The sequence below is a fragment of the Lontra canadensis genome, unplaced genomic scaffold (assembly GCF_010015895.1).
Source record: "Lontra canadensis isolate GAN:19392208 unplaced genomic scaffold, GSC_riverotter_1.0 scaffold50, whole genome shotgun sequence".
NCBI lineage: Eukaryota > Metazoa > Chordata > Mammalia > Carnivora > Mustelidae > Lontra > Lontra canadensis.
Window position 1 is genome coordinate 8,073,755 of NW_022631044.1, and position 21,167 is coordinate 8,094,921.

Here is a 21,167-nt window from a genome sequence, read left to right on the forward strand (position 1 = left end):
CATAGCTTACTTCATTCATTTTGGCTTAATGCAAATGGCATATATTTCCCTCTCCATATTCAGATTGACTTCTCATACTGGTTTACTCTCTTCTGAAAGAGAACTCTTTTTTTGAGATGACTTCCCAAGAATCCCTAAGGTGAGTTTCATGTCTACAGCCTACAATTTGGGTCATAATATTCCAAAATTCCACCCAAATTTGGCAAAAACCCATTTTTCCATAATTTGGTAATAATCTAGACTAAAAATATGAATTTGACATAATACATTATTTTTATTGTGGGCATTTTTGGCAGATGACTTCTGGCCCTGGTTTGATTGATTGATTGACCTTTTCTGTGTAGAATGATGGAAAGGACAGGGCCTTAAATTCAGATCGTAACTTTTGCCACTCAGTGTCAAAATGACCTTAAGCAAATTATTTAGCCTGTTTTCCGTATCTGTTATAAGACAGTTATAAAGTTTGAGTTTAATGTATATAAAGTTCTTAATACCTATTACCTAGTAGGTAATACGTTTGTTTTTGTTTTTGTTTTTGTTTTTTCGCCTCTCTGAAACCTTGTTTAAAGAGTTTTGATTAATTCCAGAATAAAGTTCAATCTCTTTACCTTACCCTGATCCTTAAGGCTCACTATATAGGGCACTTCTTTGCCTTTTAGCTGTATCTCATTCAGTTATTAGACATTTATTCAGTGCTGGCTGATAGTGACTGAGCTTATAGAGACATACTGCTTTGATTTCCAGACTTACTGTTTATTGGTCTAACCAGTCCCTCACTCGAGGGAACCTGCATACTTGTTCTTTCTTGAGACTCACTATAGTTTTTACTCCTTGCCTTTTTTTGTCTTGATGTATGTGTTTCTTCCACCTGACCTGCCATTTCTCTGGTCTTGGTAGTCTGTCCATCATCTGTTTCACAAGGCCCAACTCAAATATCCCTCCTATGAGGATTTCCCTGGATGTTCTTCCACTGAAGTGGTAATACTTTTCTTTGAGGTCTTACAGTACCTCTGGTCTTTTGCTTTAATATAGGTATCTATCCTGTACTGATTTGGGTTGGGCTGATTGATTTGTACCCTTTTTCCTAACAATAAGGAAATAAGTGGTGGTATAGGGAATCACACCATTTGCACTCATTTGAATATTCCCGTAGCTTCTGGTATTATAGTGAATGCTCACTAATAATTTGTTGGATTAGCAATTGCATTATTAGTTATCTAGATGCACAAAATTAAAAGTAAGGAGAGGGGTACCTGGGTGGATCAGTAGTTAAGTGTTCAACTATTGATCTCTGCTTAGGTCTTAATCTCGGGGTTGTGAGTTCAAGCCCTGCATTGGGCTCCACACTGGGCATGGAGCCTACTTTAAAAAAAAAAAAAAAAAAGGCGACCACAGCCCTCAGTATGAAAACTGTTCAAACATCTAAGTTAATTAAACTGTAAGGGAAGCCTACAATTGCTGTTGTTGTTAAGTACCAAAAAATCACAAATAAGCATTTAATGGAAAATACCAATCTAGAATATTGGAAGAGGGATGGCTCTTTATAATCTTGTTGTGTAGCGATATCATCATCTGGTAACCTAGAAATAATAGCTTTTAAACTATTTTTAGTTATTTAACCAAATAGGACTGTAAGCTAATATTTGTAGCTAATATTTCCTTTTATAATAAGGTGGTAAATGTAAGTGAAGTGTATTCCTGAATTGTGTGAGTCATATTAGTAAATTATGGAACATGTGGAGTGGGACATGGAAACCCCCGATTTATAGTCTGTTAGTCAGAAGTAGAAATAGCCTGGGATTTGCAACTGTCTTTGGAAGTGGGATGGTCTTTTGGAACTGAGCTCTTTAACTTATGGGATCTGAGTTAACTCCAGGTAGGTAGCGTCAATTGAATTGAATTGTTGGACACCCACTTGGTGTCAGAGAATTGATGAACTGATTGATGTCAAAGGAAACACTGTGCTCCATTGCATTCATTGAAGGTGATATAAGATGTCAGCAAAGCATAAACCAAGAAAACGCATGTCTGCAATTAAAGCCAGATTGAAACAATATGAGGTTAGAAATTCCAAGCCTAATTGTGTATTTTGTGATTTCTGATACCAAAAGCATTTGGTTTGGGAAAGTCTTAAGCTGTTTGTAAAAACTTGTAGAATATTCAAATGATTACTTCTTTCCATTTCTCTGGTTCAACAAGTAATAGGAGTTAAAATAGGTAGAGTTTTTTAATTTGCAAATTCTAAAGTTGCATAAGTTCTTCTGATCTTTTATTCTTCAAAAGATCAGTATTTTAATTCCAGATGTACTCCAGTATTCAGTAATCTCAAGTTTATGGCAGGGTGGTTTTTTTTTTTTTTTTAATGTGGTACTATTTTGTTTCTTTGTTATTTATTATAACAGCTTTATTGAGATATAATTTATATACCATACAGTTTACCCACGTTAAAGTGTATTCTTCACTGGATTTTAGCATAGTCACAGAGTTGTGCAACCATCATCACAATCAATTTTAGGACATTTTCATCAGCTGGAAAAGAAACCTCATAGCCCTTAGCCATCACTCCTCAAACCCCACTTACCTGCCCTCATCCTGTCTCTGGATTTGCCTATTCTGGACATTTCATGTAAATGGAATCTTATAATAATGTAAATGGAATCATATAATAATGTAGACCTTTGTGAGTGGCTTTCATTTAACATGATGTTTTCAAAGTTCATCCATGTTGTAGCATCTATCAGTACTGTCAAAAGTTCATAAAGAAAACAGAAGTAATATCAATCACTTACATAGAAATTGGTAAAAGTTTATTGAACACATATCAAAAAGACAGTTTGCAAACCAGGAGCACTCAAACCAAAACATGGAATGAGGCTCAGACGTATATTGTTATAAAGCACCTTATATAGTATGAAGGCATGAATGTTTTTTCTTTACGGTGACAACTTGCAATATTGGAATTTTCTTAAAGAGAACTGGTTACTGCTCACCCCTTATCAATTTGGGGGAACTATTTTGCTTTTGATTTTTAGAAGTGACCCAGGTCAAGTTACCATCACTTATCTTGCTTAATAAGCTAAATTAAACTTTGTATGACTGTTCAGGGAGTTCTCAAGTCTGGTCACCATTTGTATTTTATTCTAACAAGTCTTTATTCCTTTTTATTACCAAATATTCTGTTGTATGGACAGACGACATTTTGTTTATTCATTCATCAGTTGATGGACACTTGGGTTGTTCCACTCTGACTGTATGAATAATGGTGCCTTGCACATTCGCCCATAAGTCTGTATGTGAACATATGTTATCGTTTCTCTTGGATATATACCTAAGAGTAGAATTTCTGGTCGTATGATAACTTTATGTTTACTCTTTTAAGGAACTGCCAGGCTGTTTTCCAAAATGACTATTCCGCTTTACTTTCCTACCAGCAATGATTGAGGATTCCACCTTTTCTACCTCCTTGCCAATACTTATTTTTATCTGTCTTTTACTATGGTCATCCTAGAGGGAGTACCTTTGATATCTAGGTTTCTTTGATTTGTTTAAAGAGACTTCCAGGTTAGCAAAAGCCCACAAAGTGGGTGGAGAGTGAACAGACAGTTCAGGCAGGCATAGCCCCTCTGATGAGCAAAAAGAAACAAATCTCCATGGTATGCCTGTCATCAAACTTTTTTAAATCTAATTTTCAGCTTCCTCTTTATGATATAAATTATTATAACAACCAGCACAACAAATAATAGAGCTAAAGGTTAATACTTGGCTGTCTCATATGATAATACTTGCACAGTATAAGATATGAGTTACATGTTGGGTGACTGGTCTGTTCTTTAGTGCTTGTGCTCTTGCCTCCAAAACTAATGAAACAGATCAACAGAAGTCAAAAGATCTGGGGGTGGGGGAAGAGAAGAAGTCAGAAGATCTGTTAGCTAGCTCCACTACTTAGTCCTGTAACTTCATCAAATAACTTACCCTCTCTGGGTATAGATTTTTCTCATCTATAAAATGAGGGAATTGAAAGGAAAATTGTGCAAGTTGAATAGGAAGGATATTTTTTAAGGTTCTTTCCAGCTTTAGAATATGATTATATGGTGCAGTAGTACTGGTGACTTTCTTCTCCTTCTTCTTCCTTTTCTTCTTCCTCTCCTTCTTCTTCTTCTTATTCCTTCTTCCTTTTTCCTTTTTTCTTCCCCCACTCCTTGTTGAAAAATCTTAGGCTCCATTATGTCTTTTTCTCAGAAGGATTGGAGGTAGATGGACTTGGCAAGTGAAAAACCAGGAACATGTAGATACTCACTAAAGACATTATAGAATAGTCAATGCCATCTGTATGAATTTACTTATGTATTAGAAGAACATGACCTACACATCATCAGTGAGGCAGAACTAAAGGATGAAATAATTTACACACCTGCTATAGGCGTGGCTAGAGGTAAAGGGAGTATGAGGAGTATGTCCTTAATTGCTTCCGTGGAAGTTTTCAGAGACCATTAGAGAAGAAGCACGCTCTCAGAGGTTAGTTGTGTCCAAAGGTGAAATCAAAACCTAAACTACAACTTATAAGAAGAAAAACAGGACCATAAGAAAAGAAACATCTGAAAAGACCTAGAAATTATGAGGTAAGTATATTTTGTTTTGTTTAGCATTTTTCCAGAATGATTTTTAAAAATTTTCAGGGTACTATAAGTTTATCACTGGTCCTGAAGCTCAACTGAGATACTTGCCTGAAGTTCAGACACTGTAGATAGAGACCAGGAAGTTTAAAACACCTGTAAACCAAGCTAGATATGGAGTAGGGGGAAGGTCACTGAAATTCAGGCCCATTTGTCAACATTTGGGAACTTTGATTCCCACCAACCAAGAAAAGTGCTTAAAGTTTTTGTTTTTGTATTTGACTGGTCTACATGGTATTATTAATCAGACATTCTTATAAATAAAGCACATGTGAAAAGCAAAAAGTAGGGGCATCTGGCTGGTTTAGTAGGTAGATCATCTGACCCTTGATCCTTGCAGTCATGAGTTCGAACCTCACATTAGGTGTAGAGATCACTTAAATAAATAAAACTTGAAAAAAAGGAAAAGAAAGAAAAAAGTAGAATTCAGACTGGGAAAGAAGAGCTTGGGGATTTAATTCTAGCCCTTCCGTCCCTTATGAATATGGGTCTTTGTCTCATTTATAAAAATAACTCACCATACTCACTTAGAAAATATGGAGGTTTTGTCTTTAATGTTTTCTTAGAGTTCTTTAAGAAAACTATATTCCCTCAGGAGACTATTTGGTATAAACACAGAGCTTGAAGTACATAAGGACCTTTTATAATCTTAATGCTCTAGTGTTAATCATTAAGGTAGTTCAGGAGCTACTTATATCTCAGTTACCTTAGTTGTTGAGCAAGAAACACACTCCCAAAATTAAGAGAGTTGATGTGTTGGTCTAAAGACTGGCACGTCCTCAGGTTTTGTTGTAGACTCAGGTTTAAGGCATAGTCACAACTACATTCTATTTCGTATGAGTATTGGACCTGTCATGTCTGGCTTCTTGAGCAGTTTCATCAGCCCAGAATCACATTACAAGGCTGGATCACCAAATAGCAAAATCTTAGAATATGCCCAGATCATTTTTACAGATTTATTTCCTGAACTGGACATGGCATCTACACTAGTTAGACAAAAGCAGACCACTGGAGCAGATTTTCTTTATGGTAACTGAAGTGGGCCTGCTGCCAGCAGAAGGGGCGAAGGAAGCATTATGCAGATTTACTGAGGAACAGCTTCAGGGGATATGATGCAGATATGGAATGCTGGGAAGCAAGAGAAGTAAACTTGCAGCTATAACATGGGGGGAGGTTATTTTATGACAGGGTGTTAGGTAACAAGGTATTATAAAACTTAGGCCAACTGAAAGCATTTTTGTATAAGGGAATATCAGCCCCTGTTAGTGGGTGGAGAGTATGGATGGGTTTGCATATGCAGCTCACTGAACAGGTATGAACTAGCCTTTACTCTTGTGACTTAATTGGCATGCTTTAAAAAAAAAATCTTAAATGTAATTAAGCACAGAAAATCTTAAATGTAATTAAGTTCACCTTTGACTGTGTAGAGGAATAACTGAGTTCCATGCACAACCCTTCACCTTAAGAAAAAACATTTCTTAGGAGGAATGGGGGAATTTGGAGTAGCAGGGAATTAACTCTTCAAATGAAGTTTACAAGTGCAGCTGAAGTATGTAAGTAGGGTGCCCTCAGTAGCTATTTGAGGAATGTTAAACAATCCCAACTCACCGCTGGGGATTGCTGTTGATTCTCCATGTTCATGAGCACCAGATAAATCTAATTTATTTTAAAATACAAAGCTAGAAATAAAAAAACATGATCAATTGAAAATGTGATTGAATGTTCAGCTGTTCTTATGCCTGGGTTAATGTAGTGTTTTGTAACAAGACCAAAAAAGTCTGATTCATTAGATAATGCCAAATGGATACTATTTCTTTATATGTGAATTGCACTGATTCTTCTGTTTTTTTTTTTTAATGGAATATTTCTTAACAGATTTTTATATTAAATCTGTTAAAAATAGATTATTACACTATCATGGAAAGGTAGTTCGGTATCATAGTTATACCTCTGACATTTCTAGAGCATTTATATAGTTAATTCAGTCAGCCTTTTAAGAAATAGAATACTGCCTTATTCCATAACTTGAAATTAAGCCTGTGTTAAAAACTATTCTGTGCTTCCCTCTTACTTCCGTTTCTTCCCTTTTGGGCTATAGGCTTCCTGAGGGAGGACATGAGGGAGAACTGAGTTCCTACTTCAGCCAATAGAATTTAGAATTATATAGTGTTTACCTATTTTGCGTAACACAGGCCCACCCACACACATTATGAGGTGCTTAAGTGAAAGAACACTGAGCAGACAGCTATTCCATGTGTGATTCCAAGTGTAATTGGGAGATGCTTTAATACTGTCTGGATTTTATCTACTGGTGAGAAGATTGTTTACCTAGCTTATGCTGATAGCAGTGGAATAAAGAGGTAGGTATTCTGTAGCTTTATTTTAAGTGTCACATTGTCAGTACTTCAGGTTAAAGGTAAGGTTCTAAGAGGAACAATGTGAATCATAATCAGATCTCTTATGTTTAATTTTTTCATGCTTTAGAAGTATGTTATGTATGAATTATATTTCCTTCTGTCTTAGAGAAAGGTTTGAATAAATCTCTAGCTCTGAGGCTTTTGTGCTTTTAGGGAGGCTTTACACTGTTAATCTCACCTCCATCAGTCCTGAGAAAAATATCTATAGGTGTTTATTGCCTCTTGACTGTTGGTCAACAGAAACCTGCAAACTCTTCATGTGTAATATTTTTCCAATCCAAGCTAGTGTACGTAGCTTTTTTTTTTTACATGCTTTAGAACTTAATGTCCATTGTTTTCTTTTGAATTATTAAATTTGTGAATTATGTTGCTCTCTGAAGAAAATTGTTTGGAGGCCAGAATGATGGTGCTGTCCTTGTACTTTGGTTTGCTATTGAGAGTTTATTCAGAATCTTGTTGTTTGACCATAAATCTCCTCTTGAGATTCTCTCAAGAGATCTAGGCCTTTGAAATAAATACAGTTTACTATTTAGACATTTTCACAAGGTAGGAAAAAATTAAGATTTTTAAAAAATACTGAGTCTTGCTTTATAAGGATTTTAAGTCATGTTTCTATCCTGAATGTTTTGTTGTTCTTCCTCTGATATGATGGGAAGAGATTTAATAATTTTAGATCTGATCTTTGATGAGAGGGGACTCCTTTCTGCTTTAAAATCAACAATCATAAGTTCCCAGTATTCTTTTCTAAAGCATTGCGTTTGCATTAAAAGAAAGGGTTATAATTGAGGTTTATTTTTCTTTTTATAGGAAATTTATTAAAAATTGAATCTTTTTGTTAATTTACTGACATGCTGCCTAGTAATGTGTGTTCATTTTTTGTCAGATTTTCTAGTTTGTTTGTGAGGGGAAGTATTCACTCTCTTGTGCATGTATAAAATGGAAGTAATGGGAAAAGTTGCAAATTAGGAGGAAAAATTGATCATAGTAATTTTGCATAATTAGGGTATTTGTAATGTGATAATATAACAATAATCAGAGTAGAGAGAGGAAATTTGTAAAACTACCTCAGCTGTATATATGTATGTATCATTTTCCTAATGAAGAGTTTAAGTAGGAATACCACACTGAGTGATTTAAAATACTCACTCTGCTAAAAAAATAGATGTTCTTAGCCTCCCACACACAATGTCTCTAAATTACTGCTATAAAAATTTATGGGGAAAACATGATTTGGTCAAAGAAAGATCAGTCGCTGCTTTGAGAACTTTTCATGAACTAAAGAGAAAAGTAAAATTCTCAAAAGATGAAACTTCTTTTTGTCACGTGAATAATAGTTGTCATCTTATAATAATGTTCCCTTTCTATAGGTAGCTAACCTTACTTTTAGAAACAATATTGATGATTCATTTGTAATTTGAATTTTCAACTACATTTTTCCCTTCCTTTTTAATAGAATTTATAATGGAATTATGAAACTATGAAAGAGTTAAAAGTTAACTTCCCTTTAAGAGCAGGGAATACATACACTAACTCTGACTTAGGTTGCTGTTTTTCCCCGTTTTTGAAAATCAAACATTTAGACCACATTCAACCTTGACACTAATTGCAATGATTTTTGAGGCCTTTGATTGTATTTCAGAGCCTGTTACATGTTACAAATAGTAGAAAACTAGAAATTGCATGGTGTCAGTTATCTACCAATAATAGATTATACACATTTGTTTAGATACCAAGAAATAGAGCTGAATCTCTGAGAAAATAAATCTAAAATGATGGAGCAGAATTACTAAGTATTAGTAAGACCTACTTGTATTCCTAACTAAATATAGTGGGTATTTAGCAAGTACTTTTTTAAAGAAAAATTTACATTACATTAGGTCCTGAAAAATCCCTGGTTTAACCCTCACAGTTTGAATAATTTACCAAGCAGATGGCCTGCCCAACATCCAAATCTCAAAGCAGCTTTGTTGTTCTCATTCAGCCTTGGTGACAAATTCTATGAAGTGTGGAAAATACTGTTACCATTTTATAGGTAGAGCAAATCACTTGCCGCAGAATAGGTTTAATAGATTCAAAAATTCATGAACGACCCTGGATATAGCCCTCATGACTATCCAGGGCCAGAATTCTCAGGGTTGGCCCTAGGCAGTCACAGCTTGAACTTTTACAGTGTCTTCTGTAATCTGAAGAAAACACCATTGTAATGAAGTAATTTAGTGAATAATTCAGGAAAGTCCTTGACTTTATAGCTTTTCAAGATTTTGTTTTAATGAAGTATACAGAATTACACTTTGATGCTGCTTTTTCCTAACTCTTCTTCCTCCCAGTTCCCTTTCTGTTCCTTTTCATAAACTATTTAAGACAAGGATTCATTCATGTGTGTAGGTGGACAGAACTCAAATTCAAACACTGTTAAAGATTTCTACCTGTAAAAGTACATATATTAACTGAATTTACATGTATTAACTGACTTAATCCACAGAACAACCTAATGAGGTAGGCACTATTATAACCCTGACTTTATAGATAAGAAAAATAAATGTAAATACATTAATTCAGAAGCTATGATACTATTGCATATACAGAGTGTTTTCTAATAAAGCCACCTACAGTAGATTAATGGTAAGTTGCCTTTCTGTGTCATAACTTCTTTTTCTTTCTTAAAGAAAAATCCATGAAACATAGTTCTGCAAAATTCTAGTCATTGTGGGAAATGGATCACTTTGGGTCTGGTATCACTTAGTCTGTTGAGTGGCCATACTTGTATAACAACCTTCTTGACCAAGGGGCTGTGTGGATTGGCAGTTTCACATCAGAGAAAGGATGGGAGGCTTGGGAGGTTCTGTGACTTGATAGGACCAGCACAGCATGGAAATAATTGTACTTTTAGGTTGTGAGAAGGCTGAAAGGTAAACTTAAGAGTTTTGAATTTGTTCTTTAATGCCTTTTATTAATTTAAGGGGCTATTTTGTGTATTTTCTGTTTTTATTGTTTCATTTTTACTTTTGATTTTGGAGTAATTTTAGCTTATAGAAAAATCAGAAAAATAATTCAACTAGTTTACATATACCCTTTATTCAGCTTCCTCTAATGTGAACAGTCTGTATAATCAGATTATATTAATCAAAACCAGGAGATTAATGTCTGTACAATACGATTAACTAAACTATAGATCATATTCAAATTTAACCAGTTTTCCACTAATGTCTTTTTCTGTTTCATGATCCCATACCCCAGGCAGTTACTGCATCTCCTAATCTCTCCCAGTCTGGGAATTTCTCAGTCCTCCTTTGTCTTTTATGACTTTGGCACTTTGAAGGAGTACTGAGTTATTTTGTAGAATGTCTGTCAGTTTGCATTGGTCTGACATTTTCTGGTTACTAGATGGAGATTATGCATTTTTTGGTGACATACCATGGAAGCAATGTGTCCTTTGGTGCAGCCTAATCAGAGGATACATGATATCAAATGTCTTATTATAGATAATGTTATCCTTGATCAGTTGATTAAAGTGGTGTCAGCGAGCTTAAAACACTGCAGTTTGTTTTCTCCTGTATAAATAATAAATGTCTTGGGGGAGATATTTTGAGACTGTTAATGCCTTTTTTTATTATTTATTTATTAGAGAGAGAGAGAGAGCACACGTGCACAAGTGGTGGGGGAGAAGAGAGGAAAAGGGACAAGCGACTCCCCACTGAGTGCAGAGCCTGACTTGGGGCTCAATCCCACAAGACCCTGAGATGATAACCTGAGCTGAAATCAGGAGTCTGTTGCTCAACTGACTCAGCCACACGGGCGCCCCTGTTGTTGCCTTTTTAAAAATGCATGTAACTTGGTGTTTCAGTGAAAATAAGGACTAGAGAAAACCCAGGTTATTCTCTTTCTGGGAGAAATTTAATTGTCCAAAATAATTATTACATCATACTCTTTTTGGAAGGGCCCATAACCTACATTAGATTAATATGGTTTACCACTGGAATATAAAAAAAAGATGACGATGGGCTCAGTGTTCCATTTTTAATTTCATAGGTTAGTATACATTTAAAGTGGTTGGCAAAGAAACCATTTTATTCATTTTTTCCTTGTTTAAATTTTATTCAAGGGACTTTTAAATTCAGTTTTAAACAATTAGTTGAATTACTGAGAAAATTTAAAATGGCTAGTCAGTATTACTTTATTCCCGTGTTAGGACAATAGCATGTAACATGTAGCCTGTAAACTCTCTTTAAAATTTTATATTAGGAATAGTTAGAGGATATTCTTGCTTGTTGTTTACCATTGTAGTTCCCTCTGTACCCACCCCCTGCCATGTACTTTTAAATTCCATTATTTCAGCAGTTCCAGAGAGCTAGAGTTATAACCTTAGTTTTCTTATCTATAAAGTAAGAATTGAAATAGTTCCTACATCATTAAGGTTGTTCTGGGGATTAAATCAGTTAATACATGTAAAGTGCTTAGAACAGTGCTTGGCACAGGGACAGAACCCAATAAGTGTTAGCCACTATGAAAAAAAAAAGTAGCATAAGTGTGAGTTGACTGCCAGTGTTGAGTGCTGACTTTAGAAAATGATGGAATTTTCCATGGATATACTCTTACCCGATGTTTTTGTTCCAAATAGCTGTCAAAGCCCACTGAATTTGCTGCTTTCTACAGACTTTTGTTTGGGATTTTAGTGGTTAAACCTAGGGATTCTGGTCTTGCTTTCTGAGAAGCATATTCTCATTTTAGGAACTTTGGAAATCTGAAAGAGTTGCACACAGGCCAAGTATGGGCAGAGACAGTAAAAATGTTTGAGGCCTTATTTGAGTCTTTTAAAATACATTTCTAGGTGTAGGGTATTAAGTGATCATTTGAGGTCAGCCAATCAGGAATACTGCCCTGTAGTTTTTTCTTAGTTGTTACTTTTTAGGGAGTACATGGAGGCTTCTGTCCATAAGCTGTCTTGACTCACTTCCAGTATATTTTTTTTCTTTCTGATGGTACCAGGAATTTGCCTTAGTGTAATACCTGCTTTTCATCTTGGTTTCCTTTCTCCCTTTCCATTTTTTAAACAGCCATACAAAGTCCTCTTCATATACTGAAGTTTTTATTGTTGGTTGCTACCAGGAAACAGGATTGACAAATACAGTGAGCAGTGAGGAAGTGACAGTTTCAAACAATCTCAAAAAACACTAGTTATAGTTGCATAGTTGTTACTATTCCATACCAGAGTAACTTGTTTAGTTCATTTCACCCAGGTATACTTTCTAGTCTCTCTCCTAACCCATAGTAGAGTCTCCTGTTCTTATTTAGGAAGTACCCCCACCCAATCTTGTATGGGATTTGATTTGTGGTATCAGAAAACCCAGACTACTTAACTTGTAGGAGCCACAGTTTCTCTATTTATAAAATGGGGATAAATGAGTTAATGTATGTTGAATTAATATATGGGTTTCAGTTCTAGCTTTGCCAGATATTACCTTTTTGGCCTTGAACCCAGTAGTGGCCTTTCTGACTAACACACTCAGTTCCCTTATCTGGAAAATGGAGTTAATAAGACTTTCCTATCTAATTCACAGGGCTATTGTGAGGGTCAAATAAAATAACCTTATGTGAAAGCACTTTGCTAATTAACATTCTGTGCAAGTGCAAGATAGACTTTAATCCAAGGTTGATTCAAGTTGACACCCCTTTTGATTTAAAAAGATTCCCCTATGGTTTCCAAAGCTTGCTTTTAATTTCTCTAGATATGGGCCCCCTAGGTCAAGAAGATATTTGCTTATCTGGCCCTCACAGATTAGCCTTTCTCCAAATGTCAGACTACCCCGCACTGTCCTGTAAGACTACTTCTGTGGTCACCCCAGCTCCAGTCCCTTTCCTTCAGCCACTTAAGAGAGGTTGCTACAATATTAAAATATTTTAAATGCACAGAAATATTAATAATCACCATCAAGGTAAGGTGATAGTTCAATTTTCACTTCCAGCGACTCTTATCAATTCTAAAAAAATACTGAAACTGCAGCTACCTTCTAAGCCATTGCCTAACACAAGGCTTAGTAATAACCATTTAAGACATCAGATGATGAGCTAAGAAAGCAAACATTTGTTAATTATCTTACTATGTATCAAGTATTATGCCAAAAATAGGGGAAATTCCCCTCCTAAAAACAAGCTGTCATCCTCAATTTGAGATTAGAACAGTGGTTCTCATAGGGTGAAGGGTGAGAAGGTGGGACATTTTTGATCATCACAAGTAGGGATGCCACTGGCACCTAAGGGGTGGAAAGGCCAGGAGTGCTACCAAGCCTCCTGCAGTGAACAGGCCAGCCACCCCACAATATCAAAATATCGGTAGTGCTGAGGTTGAGAAGCCCTAGTTTAGAGGAGCAAATATTGTCCACATGAAACATGTTAACTGCTTTCCCATCAGGATGAAAATATCTTGTCCCTGTAAGTGGTAGAATATCAGTGTGTCATTTAGCTATCCTGATGGGGGGAAGACTAGGTGTTTGCACAGGGGGTGTCTTGTATTTTGGGAAAGGGAACATGGACTTCACTTCCTCCATTGCTATATTAAAAGGCTTAAAGTCATTGACAGGCAATATTAACCTCATATTCCTTTTGGCTCCATTGTTTCTTCTATCCTTTCTTTTATGGAAGAATGCTGCTTATTAATCCTGCTGATTGTGAAAAAAGGTGATTAGATTTTCACTCTTATGAAGAAACTGCTGTAAATTCACCTCCCTTCAATGGTAGCTTAATTGGTTTCATAAAATGGCTCCTCCACAAATATACCAAAACAGTTCTGTTTGAGTCATCCTTTTTAAATCAACCAAAGGGGAACTCTAGTGTAGATGGGAATCTGTTTCATTAGAGATAATATATGCAGTCCACACCATTTTCACCATAAAAGAAGCATTTCATGTTTTAAAACATTTTCGTTTTTTTTTTCTCAGCATCCCTTTGTGCCTATTCACTTCCCCACCAAAATAGAAGTGTTCAAAATATTATGTAAACATCTACGTAAGATCAGTTTTGCTCTTTGTTTAGTATTTGTTTTGCTTCTTTTTATTTTTCAGGGCAGGAGTTCTGTGTTCAGTAGGTAGTAAGCAAGAGGCTGTGTGCAATGTAAATAAAAGAAAAAAAACGTGTTATGCTGAGGGAGCAGTTTGAACAAAGATTGATTTCCCAGTTTTCCTTCTTTAAGTGAAACTGACAATTATATGTTAAAGAAAGTCATTCCTTTGGGAAGAGTTGATACAAAACTTTAAACAACAAATGATTAGAATGTTTTATCAGTCAAATTAATGAGACTGTTTATAAGAAAACTATATAGTTTATAGCTCTTTTTTTATGTTTTCCCAGCCTACACAGAAAATAACACTATTTTAGAATGCGTTTCTTTAAAACAATTTAACTAGGGAAGGTCCCTGCCAATGAAAACATGCTTACTTTCTAAGGATCAAGCGGAGTTTTAAAATAATAGGTATTATAGGAAGCAGCCTTATTATTAGCAAGATTTTTTTCTTATCATTTTTTCCCAGTCTCAGGTAGAATTGTGCTATTTAATGTTTTTGGGTTTTTTTTTAAGATTTTATTTATTTGACAGACAGAGATCACAAGTAGGCAGAGAGGCAGGCAGAGTGAGAGGGAGGCAGGGTCCCCGCTGACCAGAGAGCCTGATGCGGGGCTCGATCCCAGGACCCTGGGATCATGACCTGAGCAGAAGGCAGAAGCTTTAACCCACTGAGCTACCCAGGTGCCCCATATGCTATTTAATGTTTTTTTTGTTAGATCATCACATTGGGATAGAACTGAATATATGAGATCAAACCAGCTAACTTAATTGAGTATCAACAGGTGGGGCCAGTAATTGAGGCACTGGAATATACTTTATAGAGATAATCATTTCACATTCTCAAGTGAATTTAGGAATGACTTTAGGAATTAATTTGAAGAATTCTGTATTTTATTCAGATTTTAAATATAGAGAATACAGAAGGAGGGTGAGTACAAGAGCACCATCTAGCAAATTGGCTTTGTTAAAGATTCTAAACCACTCAAAATCATGACTCTTCAGAACATGTAAAGATTCTAACACTTCTTTCCAACAAAAACCTGTCAACAACAATGTATTAGAATTACAATGAAAGTTTCCAGAAGTAGCTGTCATAGCATATGTTATTCATAGTTTAAGAATGCCAAGTTATATATCATTGGTTATATGCCATTTTGAACTTAAGAAAACTTTTCTTGGGTGATTTAAGTGTATAAACAGTACTACTAAAGTGTTTTATTATGGGTTTCAGATTATTAGATACAGAAGTAAAAGCCAAGCTTGAGTGTGTTCCCGTGATTGAAACTTTGATATTACTGATAAAATATCCCAAAACCTAAGGGACCTAAGAAGAGTAAGAATAATTGAAAGTCTGTTGATTTTCCTTGGCTAATTTGGCCAGGGTCTCTAGGAAGTATGGAATGGTGGATGTATGCTAGCCCTATTCCAGTTACTTGTCAAAGCTAAAAATTGTTCCTTTTGCTATCAAGGCGATGGGACTAAATCTATAGTCCTACATGTACATTCCTTATAAATTCTTATGTTAGAACCAGATGGTCTTGTATTTTTTACAGCTCTAAAATTCTCTTCATTCGACTTTAGTCCCATCATTTTTAGAAATGAGGGAACATTGCTTTGTTCAAAGAACTAGAACTAGAACATAGGCTAATATTTGTTAACCATGCTATACGCTAGTATCAGCCAAATATGGGCATTCGTATATATCACTTTCAGATTTCGGCCATATATGTGTACTTATTGATACTATTTAATACTGTTAAATTGACTTACCTCTTTAAGTGTTTCTAAACTTAAACATTTTACTACTATAAATGAAAAATTATCACTTCCTAAAAATAGAAAGTAACTAAATCGGAGTCTAAATCAAGACAAAGCCACAATATTAAAATTTAGTTTAAACTTTAAATTTAATTCTTGTTATTAAATTTTTAATTTTTGCTGTTCTTGATTAGAAATGTATCAAAGCAATGTTTTTTGTGTTTGATGGCAGTACTTTAATTTCTAACAAGAAAAGCACAGTTAAAGCTTCTAATTAAGCTTTGCTCAGCTTGTTGTAATGGGATGTTTCTGTGGGGGGGAATAAGAGGGTATGAATTCTTGTTTGTATATTAAAATCTGATTGAATATAGATTAGAAGGTCTTGGTAAATGGACCAAAATTGTTCTTTGGTTAATTTGAATTAATTTGTTTTAAAACTCTTCAATTTTTTCATTGAAGGTTTTAGTTAGCTTCATGTTATTTCTTTTTCTAAATGGAGGATATGATCAGTATTGTTTATTTTACTGAAATAAAGCATTTCTTTGGGGAGTTGAGAGGATTTTTTTTTTTCATAGAATTGTAGCTCTTTATTTTTTTTAAATTTTTTTTAAAGATTTTATTTATTCAACAGACAGAGATCACAAGTAGGCAGAGAGGCAGGCAGAGAGAGGGGGAAGCAGGCTCCCTGCTGTGCAGAGAGCCCGATGCGGGGCTCGATCCCAGGACCCTGAGATCATGACCTGAGCCAAAGGCAGAGGCTTAACCCACTGAGCCACCCAGGTGCCCCGAGAGTTGAGGGAATTTTGTAGAGTATTTGAATGGAGGAAATTTTTGAAAAATAGTTCTTAAGTATATTTTATTTATTTAAAATAACTTCAGTGTTTCTTAAATTTACTAACAATAAAAATTAGTGTGTTTGAATTGCTGGTCTAAATGTGTATGTCAGTTATGAGGGGTAAAAGAGGGTGAGAATGGTTAAGCCTTCTTTTACTTGTTCTTACTCATTGGGCTACAAATAGTCTGTGTTGCCTTCTCTCCAAAAGTGCTGCTGTAGAGGCTGTATTTCACTGTACTATAGAAGAAGACAAATAGGCATTTTTCATTCATTTTGTTTCCTGTGAAACTTGTTGGTGGAAGTATAAAGTCAGGAGACTGTCATGGGTTAGCTAGTAAGAGTTGTGAAAAACCTTTGTAACAGGTCTAACAGGAAGATCATGGAGAGAATAGATGTAGGAAATAACTAGTCCCATTAAGCTGCTGATGAAATAGATATAGTATTATGGGGATTGTTTATTATAGCATTTCTTCTGGCTTATCAGAAATATTAGTCTTGTTTTTCCTGTCAAATTTATATTCTTAATTAAGCTTTTTAATTTGAGATCATTATAAATTCATATGTGGTCATAAGTAATAAGACAAGAGATTCTGTGTACCCTTCACACAGTTCCCCCCAATTGTAATATCTTGCAAAACTATAGTAAAATATCACAACCAGAATATTGACACTGGTAAAAAACAGAACATTTCCATCACCACAGGGGTCCTTTCTGTTGTCTTTCTGTTGCCACGCCCACTTCCCTTTTACTCCCACCTACTCCTTAACATCCTAGCAAGCATTTATGTTTTTCCCATTTCTATAATTCTGTCATGTTAAGAGTGTTACATAAATAAAATCATTTATGTAACCTGTTGAGGTTAGCTTTTTTTTTTTTTTAACTCAGCATCATTCTCTAGAGATTCATCCTTGTTATTTCTTCTGTGTTCCTTTTTAAAAAAAAATTTTTTTTTAAGATTTTATTTATTCATTTGACAGAGATCACAAGTAGGCAGAGAGGCAGGCAGAGAGAGAGGAGGAAGCAGGCTCCCTGCTGAGCAGAGAGCCTGATGTGGGGCTTGATCCCAGGACCCTGAGATCATGACCTGAGCCGAAGGCAGAGGCTTTAACCCACTGAGCCACCCAGGCGCCCCCTGTGTTCCTTTTTATTGCTGAGTACTAGTCCACAACATGAATGTACCACAGTTTAATCATTCACTCAGTAAAGAACATCTGGACTATTTCCAGTTTTTGGCTGTTATGAATAAGGCTGCTATAAGACATTCATGTACAGGTTTTATAACATAAGTCTTCATTTTATTTCTCTAGGATAAATGCCAAGGTGTGCCATATCTAATTGTCTTAAATATTCCTTTACACACATTTGAAACCACCTCTGACAGTGTTAATAATTTTTGCTTTGACTTTCAGACATACTGTAGAAATCCAAGAAAAGGAAAGTTCTTTGTATTTACCTGTATTTTTACTTACTATGTTCTTTCTTCTTTTCTGATGTTCCAGGGTTCTTCTATCAGTTTTCTTCTTAGAGAATTTCTGCTAGCCGTTCTAATAGAGTAGATCTGTGGTGACAACTTCTGTTTAATTTTCTCTCACCTGAGACTGTCTTGATTTCCCCTCCATTTTTGCCGGGTATAGAATTCTGGGTTGACAGTTCTTTTCTTTCAACACCTGAAAAAGATATGTTACTTTCTTCTGGCTTCTATGATGTATTTTGGCATGGATTTTTTAGGTTTATGCTCTGTGAGTTTTGTTCAGCTTCTTGAATCTGTGGTTGTGGTTTCTCTTTCCAAATTTGCTAAGATTTCAGCCATTATATGAATACTTTTTCAGTTCCATTCTCTTTCTTCTCTTTCTGGGTTCCAGTGATACAAATATTAGATCTTTTGCTGTGATCCCACAGGTTCATGAGGCTCTGTTCTTTCTTCATTATTTTTTTCCTCATCTTTCTTCTTGTCCATTTTCCCTCCTCCTCCCCCTCCTCCTCTTCCTTCTTCTTCTTCTTGTGTATTTTCCCTCCTTCTTCTTACCGATTTTCCCTCCTCCTCCCCATCCTTCTCCTCTTCCTCCTCTTATTCTTGTCTGTTTTCCTTCTGTTGTTCCTCTTCTTCCTCTTCTTGTCTGTTTTCCCTCTGTTGTTCAGATTAAGTAATTTCTCTCTTCTGGTTCACGGATTCTTTATTGTGTCACTTTTATTCTGCTGGTAAGCCCATCCTAAAAAGTGAGCATTTAAATTTTTGTCTCTTTGTCCAGACTTTTTTGTTTGTCCCAAATATGTTTGCATCTTACATTTTTATCATGATTGGTTTAAAATCCTTGTCAGGTAATTCTGATATCTCTGTCGTCTCAGCTTTTTTTTTGCATTGTCTTAAATCTTTATAGTTCTTAATACAACGAATGGTTTTCTGTTGAAACCTGGACATTTTGGTATTATGTTCTGAGACTCTGGATGTTACCTAAACCTACTATTTCCACTGTCTTTTTCTCTCACTGCCTTGGCTGGGGAATAGTGGCTGCCTCCTTTTACTGCCAAATAGACATAGAAGTCCAGGTTCCATACTCAGCCTTCATTGACACCCAACGCAAGGGAATCCTTGTTACTGCCATGTGGCGATGAAGTCCAGGCTTCCGTGACACTGCTAGAGTAGAGGGGGGGGGGCATGTTACCAACCAGCAGGGCAAAAGTCTTGGATCCCTACTTGGCTGCCTGACAGTACCTTGGTTGGGGGCAGGGGACTAGGCTTCTTTATTACGGCCTTGTGAGGTGGAAGTCTAGGCTCCTCACTAGGCTCTTGCTTGTGTGGGCAGTGGTAAGGCCAGTGTTTTCTGTGGTGGTTGGCTATAGTAGAGTAGTTATTGTCAAAAGTTATCTCTCTTACTAAGGCTGCCCCTTCCTCATTCCCTTAACTGGAAAGATAAAGCTTTGGGGTGGCTTTTTGTTTGTTCATTTGTTTTTTGTCTCTGCCAATTGCTATTTCCAGGTTGCTGGATTGTTGAGCTCTAAATCTGGGATATAGTAACCGTAAAGAAAACGCAGAGAAACTCAGCACTGTGTCACTCCTTGTGCCCCAAGGTCCCTAGCTGGTCTGTCTGCTCTCTACTTTTCAGAGTCTTCTTATATTTTGTATATAATGTCCAGAGTTTGCAGTTGTACTTAGTGGAAATAATAGGGAAAAATTACTCCTATTCCATCTTCCTAAAGTTACCAAATTTACATTTTTAAACTATTTAAATAGTAGAACTAAATATATAACTATTATTGGGGAAAATGTCATGCACTTTCTATATTGTATGATAACTTTGCATAATATTGTGCTCACAAGGACTGCTGGAAGATAACATCTTTATTTAAACTGAAATTCATTGTTCACACTATTAATGAAAACTTTTTGCCTCTAGGAGATAATGCAAAAGGTGTCCCAAGGCTCCTGAACAGTGAACAAGGATTTGAGAAAGACAGCCAAGCTCATGTTTTCTCCTGATCAAGAAAATCATCCATCCAAAGCACCAGTAAAATACGGTGAACTCATTGTCTTAGGGTAAGTTTTCTCCATCTGATGACACATAAAATTGAATAATATATAGTGACTTTAACATCCAGATTGAAATTACTTTTTAGATTGTATATCCTATCTATTTCCAAAAATGATTTAAAGCTACAGGATAATTATCTCAAAATAATACTGATAATGTTAAATCAAGAAACTCTTAATCCTCATTTTTATGCCATCTCTTAAAAGTGCTCACATATGCATAAACTTTGCCTTACCGTTACTCTCAGAAAGAACAAAGCTTCTTAAAGATGAAAAATGTAAAATCTAAATGTCTAAAGTCATATAATTACTCCATTTGTCTTCCCTGTCCCATCTTTTAGAAGAGTTTGCCTCAGCTGCCTTTACCTAAATCCCTTCCCTGTTTAGGTCATTTCACGTAAGTTAGTATTTATTTGTTCCTTTGTCCTTCTGAGATAGTTGTTTCTTTATGCATATGGTCCTATTCTTCTTGTAATAGAGTTGTACAGGCTAAAGATCTGATGACTCTGAAGCCCAGAGTCTCACTACTTGTTTGCTTCCTACGTGTTCTCATCCATACAACTTACATAGACATAATCTAAAGAATAAGGAACAGATGATTCCATATTTCAATTTATTCAGTCTAAACTTGCATTAACTGTCAAAACTGAGAATATTAGTCCATTAGCTAGAGATTTCAGAAACTAGAAATTGCAAATTTTACTTTCCCCCTGATGTTTCTTTTCCTCTGTCTAGAAATCAGCTTTAGGAACAATTATATGACTTTAGATATTTGAAACAACATGTTTTAGTCATGTTGGTACAAGTTCTTGTTTAAGTGAGAATGTGTCCCTTGTTTCAGAGGAGAGAGTGAGAGAAAGTTGGAAGATAATATGGAGTTAATGAGCTTGACTAGAA

The 21,167-nt window shown here is 35.6% G+C and overlaps 1 protein-coding gene across 2 annotated transcripts in view; it reads left to right on the top strand.

The window, feature by feature from the left end:
- PELI1 (pellino E3 ubiquitin protein ligase 1) overlaps positions 1-21,167 on the top strand; it is a 58,016-nt gene that overhangs the window by 24,258 nt on the left and 12,591 nt on the right. The window contains exons 1-2 of one of the 2 annotated variants that reach the window (XM_032873787.1): positions 7,012-7,033; positions 20,137-20,276. In XM_032873787.1, the coding sequence (XP_032729678.1) occupies positions 20,206-20,276 (71 nt within the window). In that variant the 5' untranslated portion in view covers positions 7,012-7,033; positions 20,137-20,205. Of the gene's footprint in view, positions 1-7,011; positions 7,034-20,136; positions 20,277-21,167 lie in introns of those variants that run through there. The other variant, XM_032873786.1, reaches the window with a different exon arrangement.